Source organism: Podarcis erhardii (genome assembly GCF_964252035.2).
Source record: "Podarcis erhardii genome assembly, chromosome: 5".
In the NCBI taxonomy this organism is placed as follows: Eukaryota; Metazoa; Chordata; class Lepidosauria; order Squamata; family Lacertidae; genus Podarcis; species Podarcis erhardii.
Genome location: NC_138509.1, coordinates 56,278,896 through 56,299,428, shown reverse-complemented (window position 1 = coordinate 56,299,428; position 20,533 = coordinate 56,278,896). Strand labels below are relative to the sequence as shown.

At 39.4% G+C, this 20,533-nt stretch overlaps 1 protein-coding gene across 10 annotated transcripts in view; it reads right to left on the bottom strand.

Annotated features, from left to right (window-relative positions):
• Window positions 1-20,533, bottom strand: part of NT5C2 (5'-nucleotidase, cytosolic II) — an 84,986-nt gene that overhangs the window by 43,159 nt on the left and 21,294 nt on the right. For 6 of the 10 annotated variants that reach the window (XM_081861706.1, XM_081861703.1, XM_081861705.1 and 3 more), the window contains one exon: window positions 17,714-17,787. The exons of 2 other annotated variants lie outside the window; for them this stretch is intronic. In XM_081861706.1, the coding sequence (XP_081717832.1) occupies window positions 17,714-17,787 (74 nt within the window). Of the gene's footprint in view, window positions 1-7,223; window positions 7,284-17,713; window positions 17,788-20,533 lie in introns of all 10 variants that reach the window. 2 more of the 10 variants (XM_081861709.1, XM_081861707.1) reach the window with 1 other exon arrangement.

Genomic DNA, 20,533 nt, shown 5'->3' with positions numbered 1-20,533 from the left:
TTAGAGCAGTGGTTCCCAACTAGGGGTCCACGGAACACACCCAGGGGGTCCGCGTCCCCATCCCTTGCCTCCTCCCCAAAAACATTTTTTTGCCATTTTGCATGGTGATATCACAAATTTTATGGTCTGTTTTAACACACTGCGATTTTAAATGTATATTGGCCAAAATCGATTTTGAAATCATACTGCTACAACTATTTTGAGCAGGCAATATGTAGCAATATAAAGGGAGACCAGGGCAGCTGATTGCAAAGCCTTCTCATGCTGCCTTCTCATGCTGAGGGAGAACAGGGCAGCTGATCGCCCTCACTTCAAGGCACTACTTTCCCCTGGCACTGAGGCGGAGCAGCTTTTCTCAGTCAGCAGGAAAGCAGCAGCAGCCACAGTGGACTTGCATCCCCCATCCCCATCCCCTCTCACTCAAACCATGTGGTGGAGGTGTCTCACTTTCTCTCTCCCCCCTCACACCTGATCTCTGTGACTGTTCCTTCCCTCATCCCCACGCCTGATCTCCAATTTCAGACATTGTGAGATATAGGAATATTGCAATGTTTAGCTGCTGATATATCATGATGCTGAAAACCAGATATCATTTTGTTCAAAAAATTGTGTTGCACTAATGGGGTCCTCAGTAATTGGCTAATTGGGAACCATTGGCTTAGTATGTTAGGCAAGCATGACCTTTGACAGACATAGCTGCCAGGATTCACCAAACAAACCCCATCAGCAGAAAGGCTTCTGCTTGTACAGCAGGGTTCCCCCCTTCTCTCCCTGAAATTGGCTTGGGGGGTATCAGAAAACCCCCAGAACAGTGTGCACGGGGAGGTTGTTCCATCTGACAAGCTGATAGGCTTGCGCAAGTGGAACATTTAAAATAGCATGATGTTGAATTCCACCCAGTGATTTTAAAATTTAATTCTACCAGGAATGCTCTGCAGAGTGGAAATACAGTTCATATTTCAGCGACAGAATGCATCAAATAAAGCATTAGTTAGTGCCTCAGGGGAAATATATTCCAAACAGCATTAACACACTCACCTTATTTCACCTCTACATACAGACATCAAAAGAGCATGAAACTTACGGCCACTGGTGAAAGTCAGAATGCAATTATGAATCCTAATTTTAGATCAAGCATCTAGTCATGAGGTGTTTAAGATAATAATTTAAGTTGTCGTTTGCTAAAGGCCAGCTATCAGGTTAGCTTGTAGTAGGTTGCCACCCTTATGGTAACCTGCAGCTACTAAGCACCCTCTTCACCTTCTAACCAATTATGAAGCCATCATCTTCTCCAATTTTGCAACCCCTTGTGTGTCCCCCTTTCATCTTCACCCCACATCCATGCCTCCTATTCCCTATTTGCAACTACTTTTGCATACATTCCATTAGCACGCTAACCCCCTTTTCCTACCGACCTTTTCCCAACTGTCCTTTGCACACAGACTACCCCCCATTTCCATGTCTCCTCCTTTCTTCTATTCTACAGACCCCTTTGCACACACACTCTAGGATGATATATGTTACTGTCTCTTTAATGTTAATGTCCGTTAGTTAGTTCAGTTAGAGAAAGTTAACTTCAGTCAATGGATGTTTTACATTATCTGGGTGTTTGCTTGTTAATAAAACATCTATTTTACTACACTGAATCTGGAATTTCACATTGAAGACAACACATGGTAGATTTTGGGAGTACAGTGGTACCTCGGGTTAAGAACTTAATTCGTTCTGGAGGTCCATTCTTAACCTGAAATTGTTCTTAACCTGAAGCACCACTTTAGCTAATGGGGCCTCCCCCTGCCGCCACGCCATTGAAGCATGATTTCTGTTCCCATCCTGAAGCAAAGTTCTTATCCTGAAGTAATATTTCTGGGTTAGCGGAGTCTGTAACCTGAAGCGTATGTAACCTGAAGCTTATGTAACCCGAGGTACCACTGTACTGTGGAATACGTGAGGGCTCCACATCCTTTATCTCTCCCATATGAGGCTGCTGAGTAACTGAAGAGGGAGAAAAGTGAGTACGGTGAGAAGAGAGGGACACTAGCATTTCCCCATTCTTTTCTCCTAATCTTCTTGCTCCTCCACAGCACTAAAAATGCCCCCTTCAACCCAATTTGCTTCCATCTGCCTATTACCAGATCCTTAAAACCATGAGCAGCGCCAGAGGGGGTCAGTGCGGAAAAGACTTTCCCCAAACAAGTTTCTCCCTCCCTCTACTTCCCACCCATTGCTGGACTCACCTCTTTAACATAAACTGTTATCTTTCTTTCAGGTATCTTAACATGTAGGACACAACTCACCCACCTGGAAATTTACTTTGCCCCTCCTGTCCCCATAATTTTTTTTCTGGTATTGCCACTGCCTAAAACACACATTGTCTGTCTCTGTCTCTTTCTCTCTCACATGCACCCACCCTACCTTCCTTCCTACTGCCCATACACTTCCCTATTCCTCTGAATGCAATCTTTACCCCCAATTCCACTTGCCCCATCCTCAGTTCCAGCTCTCTCTTCTCCCCAATCTGTCACCAAAGGACTAAAACTGTCACACACAGAGATACCCTTCCCGCACCCCCAGCCTCAACCCCCCCAAAATAATTTACTACAGACACAAGTCCCCTTTTTTTCTTCCTGCCTCCACCCCTGCCTTTAGAAATTTGGGAAAGATCCACTGAAAAGAGCACAATAACAAACTAGGGCAAAAATAGTATAGAGAGTGATATAAAGCTTACATTAGAAACACATATAGTGCATTTGTCTTATTCCAAATACCTTCAGTAGTTCAGTTCCACATGTGATGCACTATTACGCCTTGGTCTTTTTTTGCAACATACATGACTATCCAATTACACCTCATTCCGTATAAACATCTGCACCTTACCTAAGATGCAAAATACTGATCATTTGTAATTTACTACCATTATGAAGCCATCCTGTTTAACGAATGGAAAGTGTTAATTGATTATCCAATCCTAAAGTTGTTTCCAATGTAGTATGAAATTATTGTCAAAATGTAGTACGTACTAAGTTATTGTAGCACTGGTGGAAAGTTGTTGCACAAAACAAAACACAGGTAGATAACCAAAGACTGTTGTACAATGGATTGCACAATAATAATAAGCTGTTGTGCAACAGAATGCACAACAAGAATCCACTGTTGTGTAATAATTTTCCACTAGTGTAAGTGTTGCATTTGATTACCTTTAAACTCTGTCTTCTGCTGGTGCAAGAGTTCTTGCATTAGTGGACAAGGAAGGCTGGATATGGCCTCTAGTAATGTGGGCAGCTGTCATGTAACTACCCTTGGTATTGAGAGTGTTAAGGAACAGCAGTCTCTGTTCCAGACATAAGGAGACTGCAGACATGCATAACACACAACTCTGCTAGTTTTCAAGAGGAGAAACCCTATTACTTCTTCCTTGTAGATGAAGGTACAGCTACAGGCAATCCTCATTTTGCGTCGGGAATATGTTCCAGACCCCTATCGCATGTCAGCTGGACCCGCATAAAGCATTCCATTCCACACAGCCACCAACACTGTATTTATTATATGGAAGTTGGTTAGCATTCTTCCACCTTACCCAGCCAAGGAAAGAAATTGGGAGAAAAGGCCTTGACCCACCACGAACTTCCTAGTGTCTCCTTCAGATAGATCCCCCCCCAAAAAACCAGGGATCCCAAAGACTCCAGCATGGCCTGTTGTCCAAGGCACTGATTTGTTTCACAGACTAAAAGCACCTTTAAAGTTATTTCACCTGAAGACTCATGAAACCATAGCCCTATTCAGACATTTACAGAGATTAATGTGTGAGTAGGGCCACATCTGCATTGCACATGTCAGCTAACCTTCACCTGACACCCACACATATAGCATATCTGTATGGAAGAAGTCTATCTGTGTACATCTGTACATGTAGAGACTTTGATGAAACCTGGAGCCCCAAGTTGCGCTGGGTTCCAGGTAACAAATAAACATTTGCACATACAACTGTTTACATGAAGGCACCCTCTGTAAACATTTGCACTTTACTCGTGGATTATATTAATTTACTGTGTTAATAATCACTGTTCCCCCCCCCCCAAATGAGAAAGTGACTGCAACGTGAAACCAACAATTATTTTGTATCACAATAGAAAAGACACATTGAATTGAACAGATTAAGAGCATGTATGAGCTTTAGGTAGGTAGAATAAGCTGAACACTCAAAAATACCAAGAAAACTTGTAACTAACTATTAACAATACAACTATTAACAATGTCAGAAGAGAAAAGACTATTCTGGCTGGAAAAGAAATGAGCACTCTTAAGAAAGTGCCATGAAAAGCTGACTACAACTGCAAAAACACACCCTAAATGCTTGCATTCTGTATCCCCCCCCCAGCATTCCCTTCCCCCATTAAAACAGTGGCTTTCAAACTGTTGAGGCAACCATGAGGGTTTTTTTTTTTTTAAAAAAAACACTTTCCTGTATATTGGGAATGTCAAATCACAGGCATATCTAGCACTCCTGCTGCATATTGCTGTCATTGTTTGCCTGTACTCTTTTCCGTGCAGTATCTCAACCCTGATGTTGCAGTGAGTGCTCTACTCCTCCACAGTGATCTAGTCACTGTGCCTAGTAAACATACAACCCTTGGTTTCTCTATCTCCAGAAATACTTAGACCACCTCTCTGATAAGGTGACAGTGGTTGATACCGATAGCGGTGCACATACGTCCCACCTTACTCTTGTGCATGAGCGCTTGGTGCTTACTTGAAACGCTGGATGTTCAAGTCCTACCTCTGTCACATTTCCGTATTTCTACTTCTGTCCTAATTAACTTTGCACAGAAACTCCAGTGCCAATTTGAAAAGGAAACAAATTTAAAAGCCTCAAATACTCTTATTTAATCCATTGTAACTCACTAACTTACTCACTTAGCTTTCTGAGATTTTTAAAAGAAACTTATATTGGATCGCATCTACAAAGTATGTCATGTCAATGCAAATTGTCCATGAAGCTGGTTTGGCAACCCTTTGAAACAAACTCAAAGCACCTATTTATCTGAAATCTGGCAGACTTCATCTCCTTAAATGGGGCTACTGTGCCTGCAAATTTCATCAACTTCTGGCTCCTCAAAAAGTTATAGGCATGAGTTGATATTCCCATTATAATGATAGGGAATACATTCTCTCACTGCTGCTCACCCCTCTAAATGCCCAGAGACTATTGAGAAACAAGAGGGAGTTATCAGCATGGGGGGACAGATTTAAAAGAGAATGCATATATTTTTAAAATCCTAAGGCTAACCCACCTAAAATACAGTCCAATAACTGGCAAATAATTACTGGTGTTGAGATCTGCTCTCTGACTCCTTCCATAGAATCATAAAATTGTAGAGTTGGAAGGGACTCTCATGATCATCTAGTCCAACTCCCTGTAATGCAGAAATATCAGCTATCCCATACGGGGATCAAACTTGCAACCCTGGAATTATCAGCACCATGCTCGAACCAACTGACCTTTTTTAAATTGAACTATTTTTTAATTGAAATTTTGCCATACAAAATTTGCATATACATTATGGAGTTATTGCACTCCAAAAATGCAAACTTTTTTAAAAAAAGACCTACCTCTTCCTGAGTCCAAGAGAAGCCATTGCATGTTTCATCAAGGTGATCTCTCAAGCCCACTTTGTGAACTTATACTTCATATTTGACATCCTCTAGATCAGGGTTTCCCAAACTTGGGTCTGCATCTGTTTTTGGACTATAATTCCCATCATCCCTGACCACTGGCCCTGCTAGCTAGGGATGATGGGAGTTGTAGTCCAAAAACAGATGCAGACCCAAGTTTGGGAAACCCTGATCTAGATTACTCAAGTTTTGAAATTTACACAAATACTGTATATATGACTAATGAAGAGAAGGAAGCATAATTGGGAAAATTTCCTACTTCACTTAAGTAACCCACTTGAGTGAGCATATTTTATTCATGCATATAACATGAATCTGCAGTGTACATTAAACTAAGAAGATGAAAATAGATTACAAACATCACACTCCGGTTACTGTGACATAGTTCAATATAAGTTTTCCTTTAATTAGACAACTGGGAATGGAGCTGGAATTCACAGAGCACATGTCCCTACTTGACAACACTCTGCACAGCAGTCTAGATTAATCAGGATGAGCTACAAGCTCCTGACATTTTCCTGCAAGCTGTACAAGTGCTCATTTAGGTAATATGAGCTCCCCACCAAGCAAATTACTGCCAGTATGAATGACTGGGTACCAAAATAGGAGTAGCATAACGGAAAAAGCATCCATAACTAATGTACAGGTAAACTGTACATTTGAGTGATAAGCATCCATAACTAATGCACAGGTAAACTGTACATTTGAGTGATAATCAGTGCTTTTTTTCTAAAAAAATGTTTAGGGGTACTCTCATTTTGACTTAAGGAAATCACCATTTTATAGTTCAGATCGGGGAAAATAACTACAGTAAATGGACAAAAGTACAAAGATTCACAAAATATTTAGGGGTATGCGTACCCCCAGAAAAAAAGCACTGGTGATAATAAATGATCAGTTCTCAAACTGCTTGATTATTGAGAAAGCTGATTAACAGTGAGATGAATAACTGCAAACCCTTAGTTACAGTAATTAAATTACAGTATTGCATTAAACAACAACAACAACAACAACGACAACAGGCAAGTGAGATGTTGCCATGCATAATCTGTTGTGAAGTAAACCAGATTGGTGCAGTTACCCTAAATGTACTACTTTCAAACAAGTGTAATACAGATGAAAGACAGTAAGGCTACTGAGAGATGTACTGAAATCATCATGTACATATGGAAACAAATTGTGTTCTCAGGTTTGGGGTGGTGTGTGTGTGTATCTTGGCAAATGGGGCAAAGCTTTGAAGACAGAAACCTGTCGACAACATACACAATTTTTGTTCAAATCAACTGCAATACCAAAATAAATGTACTGCATTCAAAATTACTTTCATCCTACAAAAAGTATGGGTTTCCTTAAGAAATAAGCAGGTCACGAGAGAAGCTACTCGGCACAGAAAGCTATATTGTAAGGTATAGAATACCCATGCATGCTAGTGTTACCTTTGCTGCCAAGTCCGGTACAGTAGCCATTTTTATAGTCTTTCTGAAAAAGATAAAAAAAATCTGCAGCCACTCCAGGTAGTGCAAAATGCTGCTGCCAAGATTTTAACTCACATGAGGCAGATGCAGATGCTGAGTGTCACTCCAGTCTTGAAGGAGTTACACTGGACTCCCCTGTCAAAAAGAAAGAATCAAACTGACTTTAAAACTGCAACAGTGGTGGTGTGCTTACAATGGTGTGCTCGTTTGCTGATGCTATTGGCTTCAGAAAGACCAAATACTGGTTTACCAGACATGGTTTGTCATTATCTACAAATCCACAAAAAATCTCTCAGATCAAGATTTCAAAATGGATATTCTGCAGGTATCAGGTAGAGGTTGTTGTGTCTGTATATAAGAACGGAGTGGTACAATGTGGATCAGAAATTAGACTTCTGATGAAAATCTGGATCTTTTGAAATCTTATTCTAGCAAAAATAGAAATACTTACAAATTACAATATTAGATTATAAATTCTGTATCAAATATCTACTCATGTGCTATGGTTTAACTGGTATGTTTAAGTACTCCTTGCTCTTCCTGCCAAAATATAACTATTTTAGTGAGGGCTGGTAACAAGGATAGCAGCATTGTGTAAGAAGTAAACATGGCACATTAACAAAATTTAGACACATATTTCCTAAGAAATGTGTTTAAATCAATACTGAAACTTAAACCTAACTTTTTGAACCATTTCTATGAGCATCCAATATAATAACGAAATACACCAAGCTATTCCAAAAGAGTGTATCAACTAATAGCTCTAAGTAGTATATGAGAACAGAGGAGCTGTCTTATACCAAGTATGGCCATTGGTCCATCTAACTCAGTACTGTCACCACTGACTGGCAGCAGCTCTCCAGGGTTTCAGACTAGGATCTCTCCCTGCCCTACCTGGAGATGCCAGGAATTGAACCTGGGACCTATTGCAAGCAAAGCTGATGCTCTACCATTGAGCGACAGCCCTTTTCCTTAAACTTTCTGATTTAGGTCTACGCATTGGCAACCCCAAGGTGGTAAAGTGTGAAGGGGAGGCAACAGGCTCACATCCACATAATCCATCCAGAGTCCTGAACGTGTAATGTGGGTATGGGGTTATGTATATTATAAGGCATATTCTTTAACCTCTAAATGAAAGGATTGGTCTGTTAATGGGCAAATATCCATGTTACAGTAAAGGCAGGAAAGATAGATATGAGATTCGTGTCTCATGGGGTATGATTCAGTTGAGCTAGTGAGTCTACAAATCTGCACATGGCTTGAAAAGGAGCAACACTTGCAATCTAACTGGGAGTAAGCACCAATTAACTCAATGGAACCTGCTTCTAAGCAGACCTGAATAGGGCTGCAATGTTAGAATCATAGAATTGTAGAGTTGGAAGAGACCATGAGGGTCATCTAGTCCAACTACCTGCAATGCCATGGGGCTCAAACCCATAACCCTGACATTAAGAGACTCATGCTCTATCAACTGAGCTATCTTGCGAAATGCGTATCTGGCATTACTTTTTAATACACAGTGGGACTTACTTCTGGTAAATATGCAATGGATTATATGCTGTAACTAACTAAAATGCAGCTATAAACTATATTTTGAACCACATTTTTGCAATATTAACTACATTCTAATATTCCTATAATAAATCTCCATGTCAGTAAATAAATTATTTACTAGAGAATCTCTAGGTAACACTACCTTTGGGGAATTAGCTATGATATGATGAAAATATTTCTTAACAAAGTTGGGAAGGTCACAACCAAGCACAAGATGTGGGAACTCTAGAGATGGTTCTGCTTTGTTTGAAATAATCTAGTCTTATACTCACATCTGGCCCTTCAAAGATTACAAGGAGCCTTCAACTATTCTTACACCTCCAGGTTTTCCATTGTGTGATTCTAAAAAATCTAATTATATACCTGCCACATGTTAGTACACATGCATTTAGGTATTTATTCCAAAGTATAGTCTGAGTGTACGTGGGGTCACCGCCTTACAGAAGCTAAGCACATATACCATGCCACGACAAAAGGCAGGATACAAAGAAAAGAAAATGTGCTTTTTCCCCCATAAATCTATTTAACAGAGTTCTAAAGATTATGAGAAAAAACATGCATATATTCTGTTGCAGACCACTGACCAATTTAAAATTTGCAGCATCATCTATACCCTGTAAAAATGTCTCTTCTGCAACAGGCACAATTTTGATAGCCAATCTGGGAAGTTATTTTTTCTTGCACCATAGATTTCTTGACAATAACCAGCACAAATAGCTGGATAAACAAGACTCATCACTATTAATTGCTTTGATTCAGGCAGAGGAAGCAATCTAACATGTTAGATATTTAGTAGCTACTGTATGAGAGGAAGACACTTTTGTTGGACAATGTGGCATCTTTCATTTGATAACCTCTCCAGCTGAGGGTGTTGGAGCTACATTGGGCTAGAGTGGGCAGGGGTAATTGGTCAAAATTGCCTTTCCCAAGAAGGGATGTTTCCACTAGTCCAATGAGCAACAATTGGAGATCACCCACTGACTTTAAGATGCTCAATTATCAATAAGCAGATTAAGGAAAGAGAATCCTGCTGCTTTTTCTGCTGTTAGGCTTGCTTTCTGTAGTTTTTGGGAGTTTCAGTCCAGGTCCAATTCCTCAGCAAACTATGTCTCACAAATTAGTAGTCTGTTAGTTAATGATTTAATGAGAAGCAACAGTAAGACATACACTCTTGTCTAATGACAGTACAAAATTCATTGGGCACCATCACAAACTTTAAGCATGTTTCCAGCTTAAACTACCATCAATGAACTATTTTTTTTAAGCAGCATCATAATATATATATATATATATATATATATATATATATGCATCGAAATTTGTCATCCAAGTAAACTAATCCAGTTTCTAAAAATAGCAAATTAACAACTTCTTCAGAAAAGATTTGATGTACCACTATTTGACCATATGTCCACAAAGAAATAAACATTTTCTCAAAAAAAAAATCTGTTCCATCCACACTCCTTAGTTTTGAACTTATGTCGCCATTTGCACTGCTCAGCCAATCCCAAGCCAAAACTACTGCTGTGCTCTGGAGACCCCTCCAACCCATCTCAAGGCAGTAGAATATATTTAATTAGTAACTGGTGGGACACCCTCAGGCACTTTTGCTCTTTCCCCCTTCTTCATTTGCAGCCTTAAAGGCAATCCAGCAATTCAACCAACCAGGGCAGAGAAATTAGCATAACACATATGTGTGTCCCCCCAAAGGAAACTGGGCATTGCCTCTGAACCCAAGTAAGACAAATCAGAATCATTCCTCAATGTTCAGCATGTCCAGAGCTGTTTCTCTGCAAAACCACTAACACTGTACTGTGTCCTACTTTTACAAAGGACAAAAAAACTATAACACACTTTGGCAAATTTAAAACTCTGATACAAAAAGAAAGAAGCTGCAGGGGATGGGTCCAATGAGAACTAGTGCCAGTGTACTGGAAGAAGCCAAGATCACCAGTGTCAAAGCAATGATTCTTCAACAACTTCGATGGACTGGTCATGTTGTTCAGATGCCCGATTACCATCTTTCAAAGCAACTACTCTATTCCCAACTCAAGAATGGAAAGGTTTAAAGATGTTCTCAAGGCAAATCTTTAAAAATGTAGCACCGACAACTGGGAAACACTGGCCTGCGAGAGCTTCAATTGGAGAACAGCCTTTACCAAAGGTGTCATGGGCTTTGAAGATGCTCGAAATCAGGATGAAAGGGAGAAACGTACTAAGAGGAAGGCACGCTTGGCAAACCCTCACCATGATCAACTCCTGCCTGGAAACCTATGTCCTCACCGTGGAAGGACATGTGGATCCAGAATTGGCCTCTCCAGTCACTTACAAACCCACTGTTAAAACTGTGTTTATGGAAGACAATCTTACTTGGCAACGAGTGATCGCCAAAGATCATTTCCAAGCATCTCCATTGGCTTCAGTGGGCACCAGCAGCCACTGCCGATTAGGATAAACATGGTTATGGTTCATCTCAGCATTTTCCTTAACTGCTATTAAGGCAGGCACGGGGAATTATTCAAAAAATAAGGTGAGGGGGGCAGTGTTCCTGATTTCTTAAGGACAGCTAAAAAGGAATCACTACTCCCCTGGCACATAGTATCTTATAAATATAGCAATAAACATTACCAGCATCTATTCAGGTATCTGACAGCAACAACAGACAATATTTCTAAACTTGGAATAGATTAGAAAAACATTTTACTTGATACATTTGACACTGTCAACATGACATACTCTTTCCTTTTCTTTGGCACCGCTATATTAAGGGATCAATCTCTTTAATTGACTCCAAATTTAGACTGTTCATATTCCACAGCATATTTTGTCGTGTTCTTCAGTGTTTGACTCCTGTTTTACCCTTGCCCACCAAAATCTATACTTACATTTTTGCAAATAATTTCCACTATGAGCTATGTGTTGACACCAACATTGAAAATAAAATAAGCTAAAACTAACAGTTGACAAAAGAGGAGCTACTGTTGCTGGGTGGTTCCTTTATCTGGGAACTGGGAAGGCTGTCTGTTCTGGACTGAGTTATACCCTGCCTGAAGAAATAGGTATGCAGGTTAGGGCTGCCTCTTGATCAAACAACATTGCTTGAGGCCCAGGTGGTTTTGGTAGCATGGAGTGTATTTTCGGCTCCGGTTGGTTTGCCAGCCATGGCAATTCCTGGGCTAGGAGAGCATGGCAATAGTAATCCCTGCTCTAGTAACTTCAAGATGGACTACTGCAGTGTACTGTAAACTGCTTAGAGGTTTTCTTACAATCAAGGAGTATATAAATTTTGAGCAAGAATCTTATGCATCCCAAGAAGTTTAAACAACAACTCCTAACCCTCATAGCTATAAACACTTGAAAAATCAAAACGTTGTACAATATCAAAACCCCAATATAAGCGATATAATTAATTTTAATTCCAACAGTGACAAAATTATGAATGTTCGGCTCATTCACGGCTTATCTGGAAAGTCAGATAAGAAAAGATCTGTCCTATTTTTTAATATTCCAGGTAGTCTCACAAAAAACATTGGCTTGGATTCTGAAACAAGTCAACAAGAGTGTTCATAGAAAATAAGTTTCTTGTCCCCTGCTCTCTTTTGCATTCACACCTGCACCCCCCAAAAGTCTACCTGGAGGGCGAGGGCTTACCTGAGCAAAGTGGGGTATGGTTCCTTGCTGGCTCCTCATGACCCACCCCACATTGTTCAGGAAGGTCTCTGGCCACCCACAGGAGGTTCAGATGGCTGTAGCAGGAAATAGGAGACAGAAAACTTCTGTCTGTTAACTTCCTTAAGTTAGCTTTTTTTAGGATCAGAGCCAGGATGTCAAGAGAAATACAAAATTATGCCAAATACTGGCGGAGTTCCACAGTTCAGTTAGCTTTGCTTCCTAAAAAAAATCACATCTACTGCCAAACACATAATTTCTACATTACAAATTTGCCCTGAGTCTGCTAAAATGATTTCTGAAGGAAGCATGGTTAAATAAAGAATACTGTGCATACCATACAAGATTGTTATTAGAATTGATAATTAATAATTAGAATTATTAACAATATACACACACTAATTATCTTCCATTTGCTCCATCTCCTGGAAAGTTTACATATACATTAGTCTTACCGTACGAATACAGAAAATGAGCAATGAGATATTCAAAATTATTAAGTCCTCCTGTACCAAAATTATTAAATCCTGTACAAAACCTTTGAAATTGTATCTGTACTTGCTTGAACATATGTAGAAACTCTTATAGATAATCAGTTCATTAGTCCAAAGAAATCAAATTTCTGGTTAACCAAAAATTTATCAGGTTGTCCAGAGTGACAAGGAAACATTGTATTTATCAGTCATGCCTGTATCTCACCTTCATCCAAGTTGCTTATGGAGCGGAGTCCATTTCCCCCCTCACTACAACACTGTGACATATGCTCATCAAGTGACTAATGTAAGGTTATCTAATGAATATCATGGTGAATCTGAGATTCAAGACAGTTGTTTCCTAAAGCTAATGGAATAAACTTGTGGGTATAAGGAGAGGAAATATTAACATATTTCTAGATTAGCTAACTTATAAGTATGCTTCCACACAAGCTTACTCAAAAGTAAATCCTCATGAGTAAATCCTACTGGTGCCATAATGTATAAACTTACCGTATTTTTTGCACCATAACACTCACTTTTTTCCTCCTAGAAAGTAAGGGGAAATGTCTGTGCGTGTTATGGAGGAAATGCCTACGGGTGGCATGCCTACGGATTTTCCTCCTCTAAAAACTACGTGCGTGTTATGGTTGGGTGCGTGTTATAGAGCGAAAAATACGGTAAATACAATGCCCTGCCTGCATCTGTCTACAAGTTAATTCTCATCTATGACCCAGCTCTTCATTAAGAAGCAGAAACTAACCACCGTTTACCAAGATCGAAACACCATTTCCAACTTAGCTCTCTGCTATTACTACAATGTTGGCAAACTGAAATTTACACAGCAACATCACTAACCCAGTGATGTAGGCTAACAAAATTAAACACAAGGCAAAGCATCTGAAATATGAAGCTAGCTAATATAACACAATGATTAAATTTTAAATTACCCACTTGTGTGTTTATATGACTTCCAAATGAGTTACACTTCAGCAACTAGTTGCCATCCAAAGTGACGAGAGCAATTAATCTACAAGGACACCTTCCCAAATGAACCCACCCAAGGTAGTTACATATTTTCATATTGACAATGTTGAAGTTACAAAAAAATTCCTTTTTACATTAATTCACTGATATACATCCCTTTCTCATTTGTCAGTACAGTATTAAAGCACCAAATGAGACATTAGAAGTAGAAATGTTTTCAGTAGTCCTGGATTGTTTTGGTGTGTCTAATAATGAAATGCTGCTATTGAAGGTTCCAATGTCAGTTGGAAGAATAGTGGAAGGGTTAGCTTAACCCTTCTTCCCAGACCAATTTTGCACACTTAGTTGTCTCTAGTACAAGAGACATTTAATGGAAAAGCACCCAGGTGAAAATGGCTAAGTCCTCATATTCATCTTCCTCTACAGACTGCAGCTGCATTTGGTAATAAACAAAAACATTGGCTGGGGAAGAACTACAAATCACTCATGCAAATCACTCATCCTAAATAACTTTCCCTACAAAGGAGGAAATCTCTAAACACAAGTAAGAAAGCACAATATAGCAAAACAGAACAAGGGAATATAAGTAGTTATGAAGTATGCAGGCTTAGATGCTTTTCTGTCATAAAGAGAATGTATTTAGGAAGCCAGAATGCTAAACTATTTTAATTAACATTTTTCCTGATGGACTTTGAGCAACTGTTTTGTCAGCCCTCGGCACATTAACAGAATATACTTGCAGAACAGAAGATACCATAAACAGAAGTACAGTGGTACCTCAGGTTAAGAACTTAATTCGTTCCAGAGGTCCGTTCTTAACCTGAAACGGTTCTTAACCTGAAGCATGCTTTTGCTAATGAAGTCTCCTGCTGCCACTGTGCCACTGGCGAGCGATTTCCGTTCTTATCCTGGGGCAAAGTTCTTAACCTAGGGCAACCACTTCCTGGTTAGCGGAGTTTGTAACCCGAAGTGTCTGTAACACAAAGCATCTGTAACCCGAGGTACCACTGTACTTAGAATCTTTCAATGAAAGTACTACCATGTCATAAAACAGAAGTTATTACATATTTGTAGAAATATCCTCTGGTACAGAATTATTGTTTTAGGCTAATATGCCCAAGTACATTAGTTAGATATGTTTTAAAAAAATCCAGAGGCCTGGTTTGCCAGGTTCCTGGGATAAGATCCCAGAATGTCTGCCCACTTGTGCAAAAGGAACTCCAGTAGCACAATGGCTCTTCCCGTTTCTCTCCTCCATATTGCAGTCCACACATGCCTCCCAAAACTGTTCCTGAGGGTGCCTCAAATCTGCAGAAGAGATTTGGGGAGCTTGAAGAAGACCCATTGTACTAGAAGAAGCTATTCATGCAATGTTAGATCTCACCCATAGAAATATGAAGTTGCCACCTATGAGCTACAGGGAGCGCTAGTTGATAAAGTATCTCTGCCCCAGCTAAAAATGTGTTAAGGAAAAGCATAAGAAAGCAATATCTATTTATTTAATTAAAGCAACAGCTCAGATTACTAAGGGCCCTGTGTGCTAGCAGCCAAATCCTGTAATAACTTAGAAGCTAACTTCTAGGTGTAGGAAGCTTGTAGATACCTAGTTTTCAGTGCTACCCTATCAGAGAAGCTTGAGGAGCCACAGTAAATTAGTCTAAGCTCCAATTTTGGAGAAGGGGTAAAAAGAATACTCCACTATTACATATAGCTCCACAGAATACAAATCTAGCCAGTCAAAGCATCAGCTTAGGTTTTTTAGTTTTTTAGTTTTGTTTTGCTCATGGCAGACCAGCTTTCCTAGGTTATTTAAAGCCAGCAAAAAACTAGGAAAGGTTGCCTTAAAAAAAAAATCACACATGACTGACAGTGCTTGTGGTTCTGAAATGCATCTGGCAGAGGTAATGGCTACAAGGAACACAACTTTAAAGGATAGTAAGCCTAGCAGGACCAACTTGAGCAGATGAAAAGGAGGTCATTGTAGAGCCAATAGAGTGGTATGCAAACCCCAGATGGGGAACCTATGTTGCACTGGCGGGGCTTGAAGGAAAATGTGGGAGGAATGGGTGAGTAGACAATAAGTCGATCTGGGTCTTTGGAGACAATAGATGGAAGTGTCAAGGTCTGACAATGCAAGGTGTTGGGCTTCAGGCCTAGAGATAAGCATTCCTGCAGAAAGAGGAGGTCTGAAACTGCTGCTTGTCTTGGAAAAGTTAATTTATTTGACACCCACTGTGATACCAAAAGGGTTTTTTTATCACCCTCCAAGGACTGCCCTAAATAAGCCCTTTTTATAATCATTATTGTTTTTAGTTTGCTGACTGCTTCTGCAAGGGCTGTAATACCAACATCTTTGTGTTCCAAGCCCCTGCTCACCATTTGTCCCTTTAGAAAAATTAAACATTTTACCAACTGTTTCCAAGGTTCCTCTGCTGTGATTCTGTGATGCAATAAATTTGTGACCCTCCAAGATCCCCACAACTTGTCCTTTAATTTTTATTACTAAATTTAATGATCAATAAATAATGATAAAAATTGATTTAAAATAGTGTAGAATGGGAAAGTCTTTTGGAAGATAGCCTTGAGAACTGTAGTTCTCTGTAGATAGATATTAAAATCTACAGAAACACTGTAAAATTATTGAATGTTAATGACGTTGGAATGAAACGAAGTGGTTCTAGCAATAAGGCAAAATAAGAATATGCAAGAAGGGATTGATATCATATGAAAAGTTGAAGTTAGAATATGTGAGGATAAACAACTAAGGGTAAATTAAGAGGGTATGAATTTGCTGAACAAAATTTTAAATGGAATACAAAAAAGGGAGGTGTGAGGAAGTCAGGAAAATAAGTAAATGATTGTAAGATATCAGAAAGAGGGATTTTTATTTTTTTATTTTTACGTTAAATCTCGGTTTTTGTATTCTTTTTGTGTGTTCTTTGTTTATTGTTTACTGTTTTGTAATTTTTGTGTGTGTTAAAAACTTAATAAATATTATTTTTTTAAAAAAGAGAGAGAACTATAGTTCTCACCACACCCAGCTCTACACTTTGGTCTCATCCATGTTGACATGCAGTCTCAATGCGATCCTCAGCCCAAAAAGGGTTAGCTACAGCTAGAGGAAGCCAGTGAAATAAAATTGTAAATAAATTCGATTACTGAAGTGACACACAAAAGGCATGGAACACAGGCAAAAGTGGCTTGAAAGAAGAAACAAAGAAACTGCAGTATTCAATAGCAAACATTAAGAGAGTGGCGTAATAATTTAGTGGTATCAACTGAAAGGAAAAAAGACATATCTTTAAGATGTTTAATGGATTATAACGAAACCTTAGGTAAAATTAATCTGGAGGGGGGGGGACTACACCAATATTGCAAATTTGGGAACAAGGGGAAGCAACACTACCCAGAGCAAATGAAAAAGAAAATACGATTAAGCTTTAGGAGGAAATACTTTAAAGATATTTATAGCGCAATCCTATACACATATATTCAGAAGTAACTCCCACTGTATTCTGGGGGGCTTACTCCCAGGTATGTGTATAAAGGATGGCAGCCCTAAGGGACTTCATTTATCTATAGTGGCAGGGTTCATCAATTAAAGTGAACAGACCTTCGCAAAAATGGGCAACACACCTCCCTTAATGGACGCTTCTATGGGCCTTATGGCAAAGACTAGCCAACTTTTCTCCAGATGTTTGTCAAAACTATCAGGACAGCAACATGTCCCCAGCATCTGTGTGCTACTCAGCTCTTCCCCACTCTAAAATGAATGCTACTGAGAAAAACACCTGCTACCATGAGGAATACCAATCTATTTCTGCTTCCTGTAGATGTGAGGTTCAATTATAGATAATATACATATTCATCATATACACTCACCGGCTAATGTATAATCCATATCAAATCCAAAGCACTTTATTTTTTCCATGGCTAGACTTCTGTTCACAAAAACCCTGTAAAAGGAAAGTAAGAAACCCAATGATAAACATTTTTGACATGAAATCTGAAGGGAGCCTATGTAATAATTAAGTTCCTAAAGTGTCCAAGGATTGCTAAGGAGTTTGACAATGGACCACATGACTTGACAAGTTGTTGTTAATTATATCCCACCTTTCAGGATGCCAAATCCTTCCAAGGATCACAAGTAAAAGCAATATACATTAATAAAATCACCACAATTTATATCAAAACATAACAACAACAACAACAACATATTATTATAATAATTTATTATTTATACCCCACCCATCTGGCTGGGTTTCCCCAGGCACTCTGGGCGGCTTCCAACAAAATATTAAAATACAGTACTCTATCAAACAGTAAAACAGGGCTGCCTTCAGATGTCTTCTAAAAGTCTGGTAGTTGTTGTTCTCTTTGACATCTGGTGGGAGGGCATTCCACAGGGCAGGTGCCACTACCGAGAAGGCCCTCTGCCTGGTTCCCTGTAACTTGGCTTCTTGCAGTGAGGAAACCACCAGAAGGCCCTCTGCGCTGGACCTCAAGCCATCAAGATCCTTCCCACAGAGCAGTTGGTGGTAGTTCTAGTTCCCTATTGGGGGAAGAGGGGAAACCTTCTGATATCAGAATTTGTTTCCCTCTTTCTCCTAAAATCCTACCCACAAGATAGCTGGTAGCAGATGGCCCTGCAGAGGTAGGGAAGCATGGCAGACAGTCCAGTGTGGCCATTTACTTGGGAGCAAATGCCATTAGGCTCTGTATACTTATGTCAGAGTAATTTTTTAAAAAAGAATCCATTTATATAGTTATCCCATAGGTTTTCTGCATACATCAGAAAACAAATTAAACGACAATTAAAATACAATATAAAACAATAAAAGCTATTCAAAACTTTAAAAACCCAATTAAAACACAGACATTAAAAAAATAAAACTATGAGTAAACATGCATAGAACTGAGCTGTTGATCTGCTACAGAAAACAAATTATTAAACACTGCTAGATGCTATCCATAGTAGTTTTACCTATTGGTTTCCTAACTACACCAGAATTTTTTATTTACATTATATGACATACTATAGAATAATATAATTGTAGAATTTGAAGGAACCCCAAGGGTCATCTAGCCCAATCCCCTGCAAGTCAGGAATCTCAACTAAACCATCCATGACAGATGGCCATCCAACCTCTGCTTAAAAACTGCAATGAAGGAGAGTCCACCACCACTAACAAAGTCAACCATGCTGAACTGGAACATAAACATAAAAACAAAAAGTATTAACTACTCTGTAAAGCTCCCTAGTGAAAAAAGAAAGAAGCAGGTGGTGGGATATTAAAAGGGCATTACATAGACATTTGCCTTCTACCTGAAGTTAACTATGAAACTGTTAAAAATTACAATTACTCACAAAACCTAAACCTGTATTAATATATCACTGAAGAACTTATGGGGGGGGGGACCCTTTGCAACCTCACTGTAACCTAACCAACATATACAAATGAATTTGTTTCCAATTTTATAGTCAAAATACTATTTCACTTGAACATTCCAAGAATGTGTGAATGATATATGCAAGATAAAGAGAAAATCTGTCAGATACCATATTTCCCCACTTAAACCCAATCCTTCCTGGGTCTGAAGCCAGGGCTCTCACTACGTGACCATGCCAAAGCTAGGAATTTTTTTGTTAGAGAAATTCCACTATCTGCTCTTCCTTTTCCTCCTCCAGACATCTGTTCTGCCAACAACCCTCTGTGTGCTGTCCCTAACATCACAACTCATTTGTTTTCATCTGCCTTCCTACCAGTCTCCCTCAGAATGTCTTCATGTGTTTCTACCTGTCCTTGTATTTGATTGGACTCTAAAAACTGCCCTGCTCTTTGGCAATGCATCTCTAATTTCATGGCTCTGATCCATGGTTTGCTCTTGACTTTCCTCTTCGTCTCATACCCTAATGACATCTGGATGATATCCAGATTCAGAACGAGCCAAGATTTACAGCACAACAGAGGAGGAGGAAGGAGATTTGATCCTGCAAACAAGTGCTGCTCCAACTTAACTTGTTAAAGAGAAAACTACAAAGTTAGGTATATTTGATTGTGAATATGGTTACACCAAGTATTTTCATGCATACAATTCAACAGTAGACAATTAGTGAACCATGGACTATCAACAGAGATGCTGACTGGCTCACCACTCACCTGTGCACGACATCTCAGCACATTTGTACCCCATCTAGAGTAAGCAGTGCATCAGTCTAGGACTTTCAACTATGAATTGTCTGAAAACAGCAAATATGGGGTAGCTGGAAGGTAGAGCTTTTGTCCCTCTCCCTTGTGCTCTGTTGTCCCTTAGACAACCAGCTAGACGCCTATTCAATGTAGTAGTTCTGTCACTTTTATCCTCTCTAAAAAATCCAGAAACCAAAATTACAACCACCAATGCCCTTTATGTTAAAAGGTCTTTAATATCCAAAAGGAGAGATTGAATTCACCTAGCTGCACACTTCAAAATACAGATTTAATTTCAGGCTGCACATAGGAATGCTGCGCACAATGCCATCAACAATTAAAATCCTTTAATAAGGGAAAGTTGACAAATTGAAGAATCATAGAATTGCAGAGTTGGAAGGGACCAAGAGGGTCATCTAGCCTGCAATGCAGGAATCATTTGCCCAATGTGGGGCTCAAACCCCTGACCCTGAGATTAAGAGTCTCATACTCTACTGAGTGAGCTGCAAGG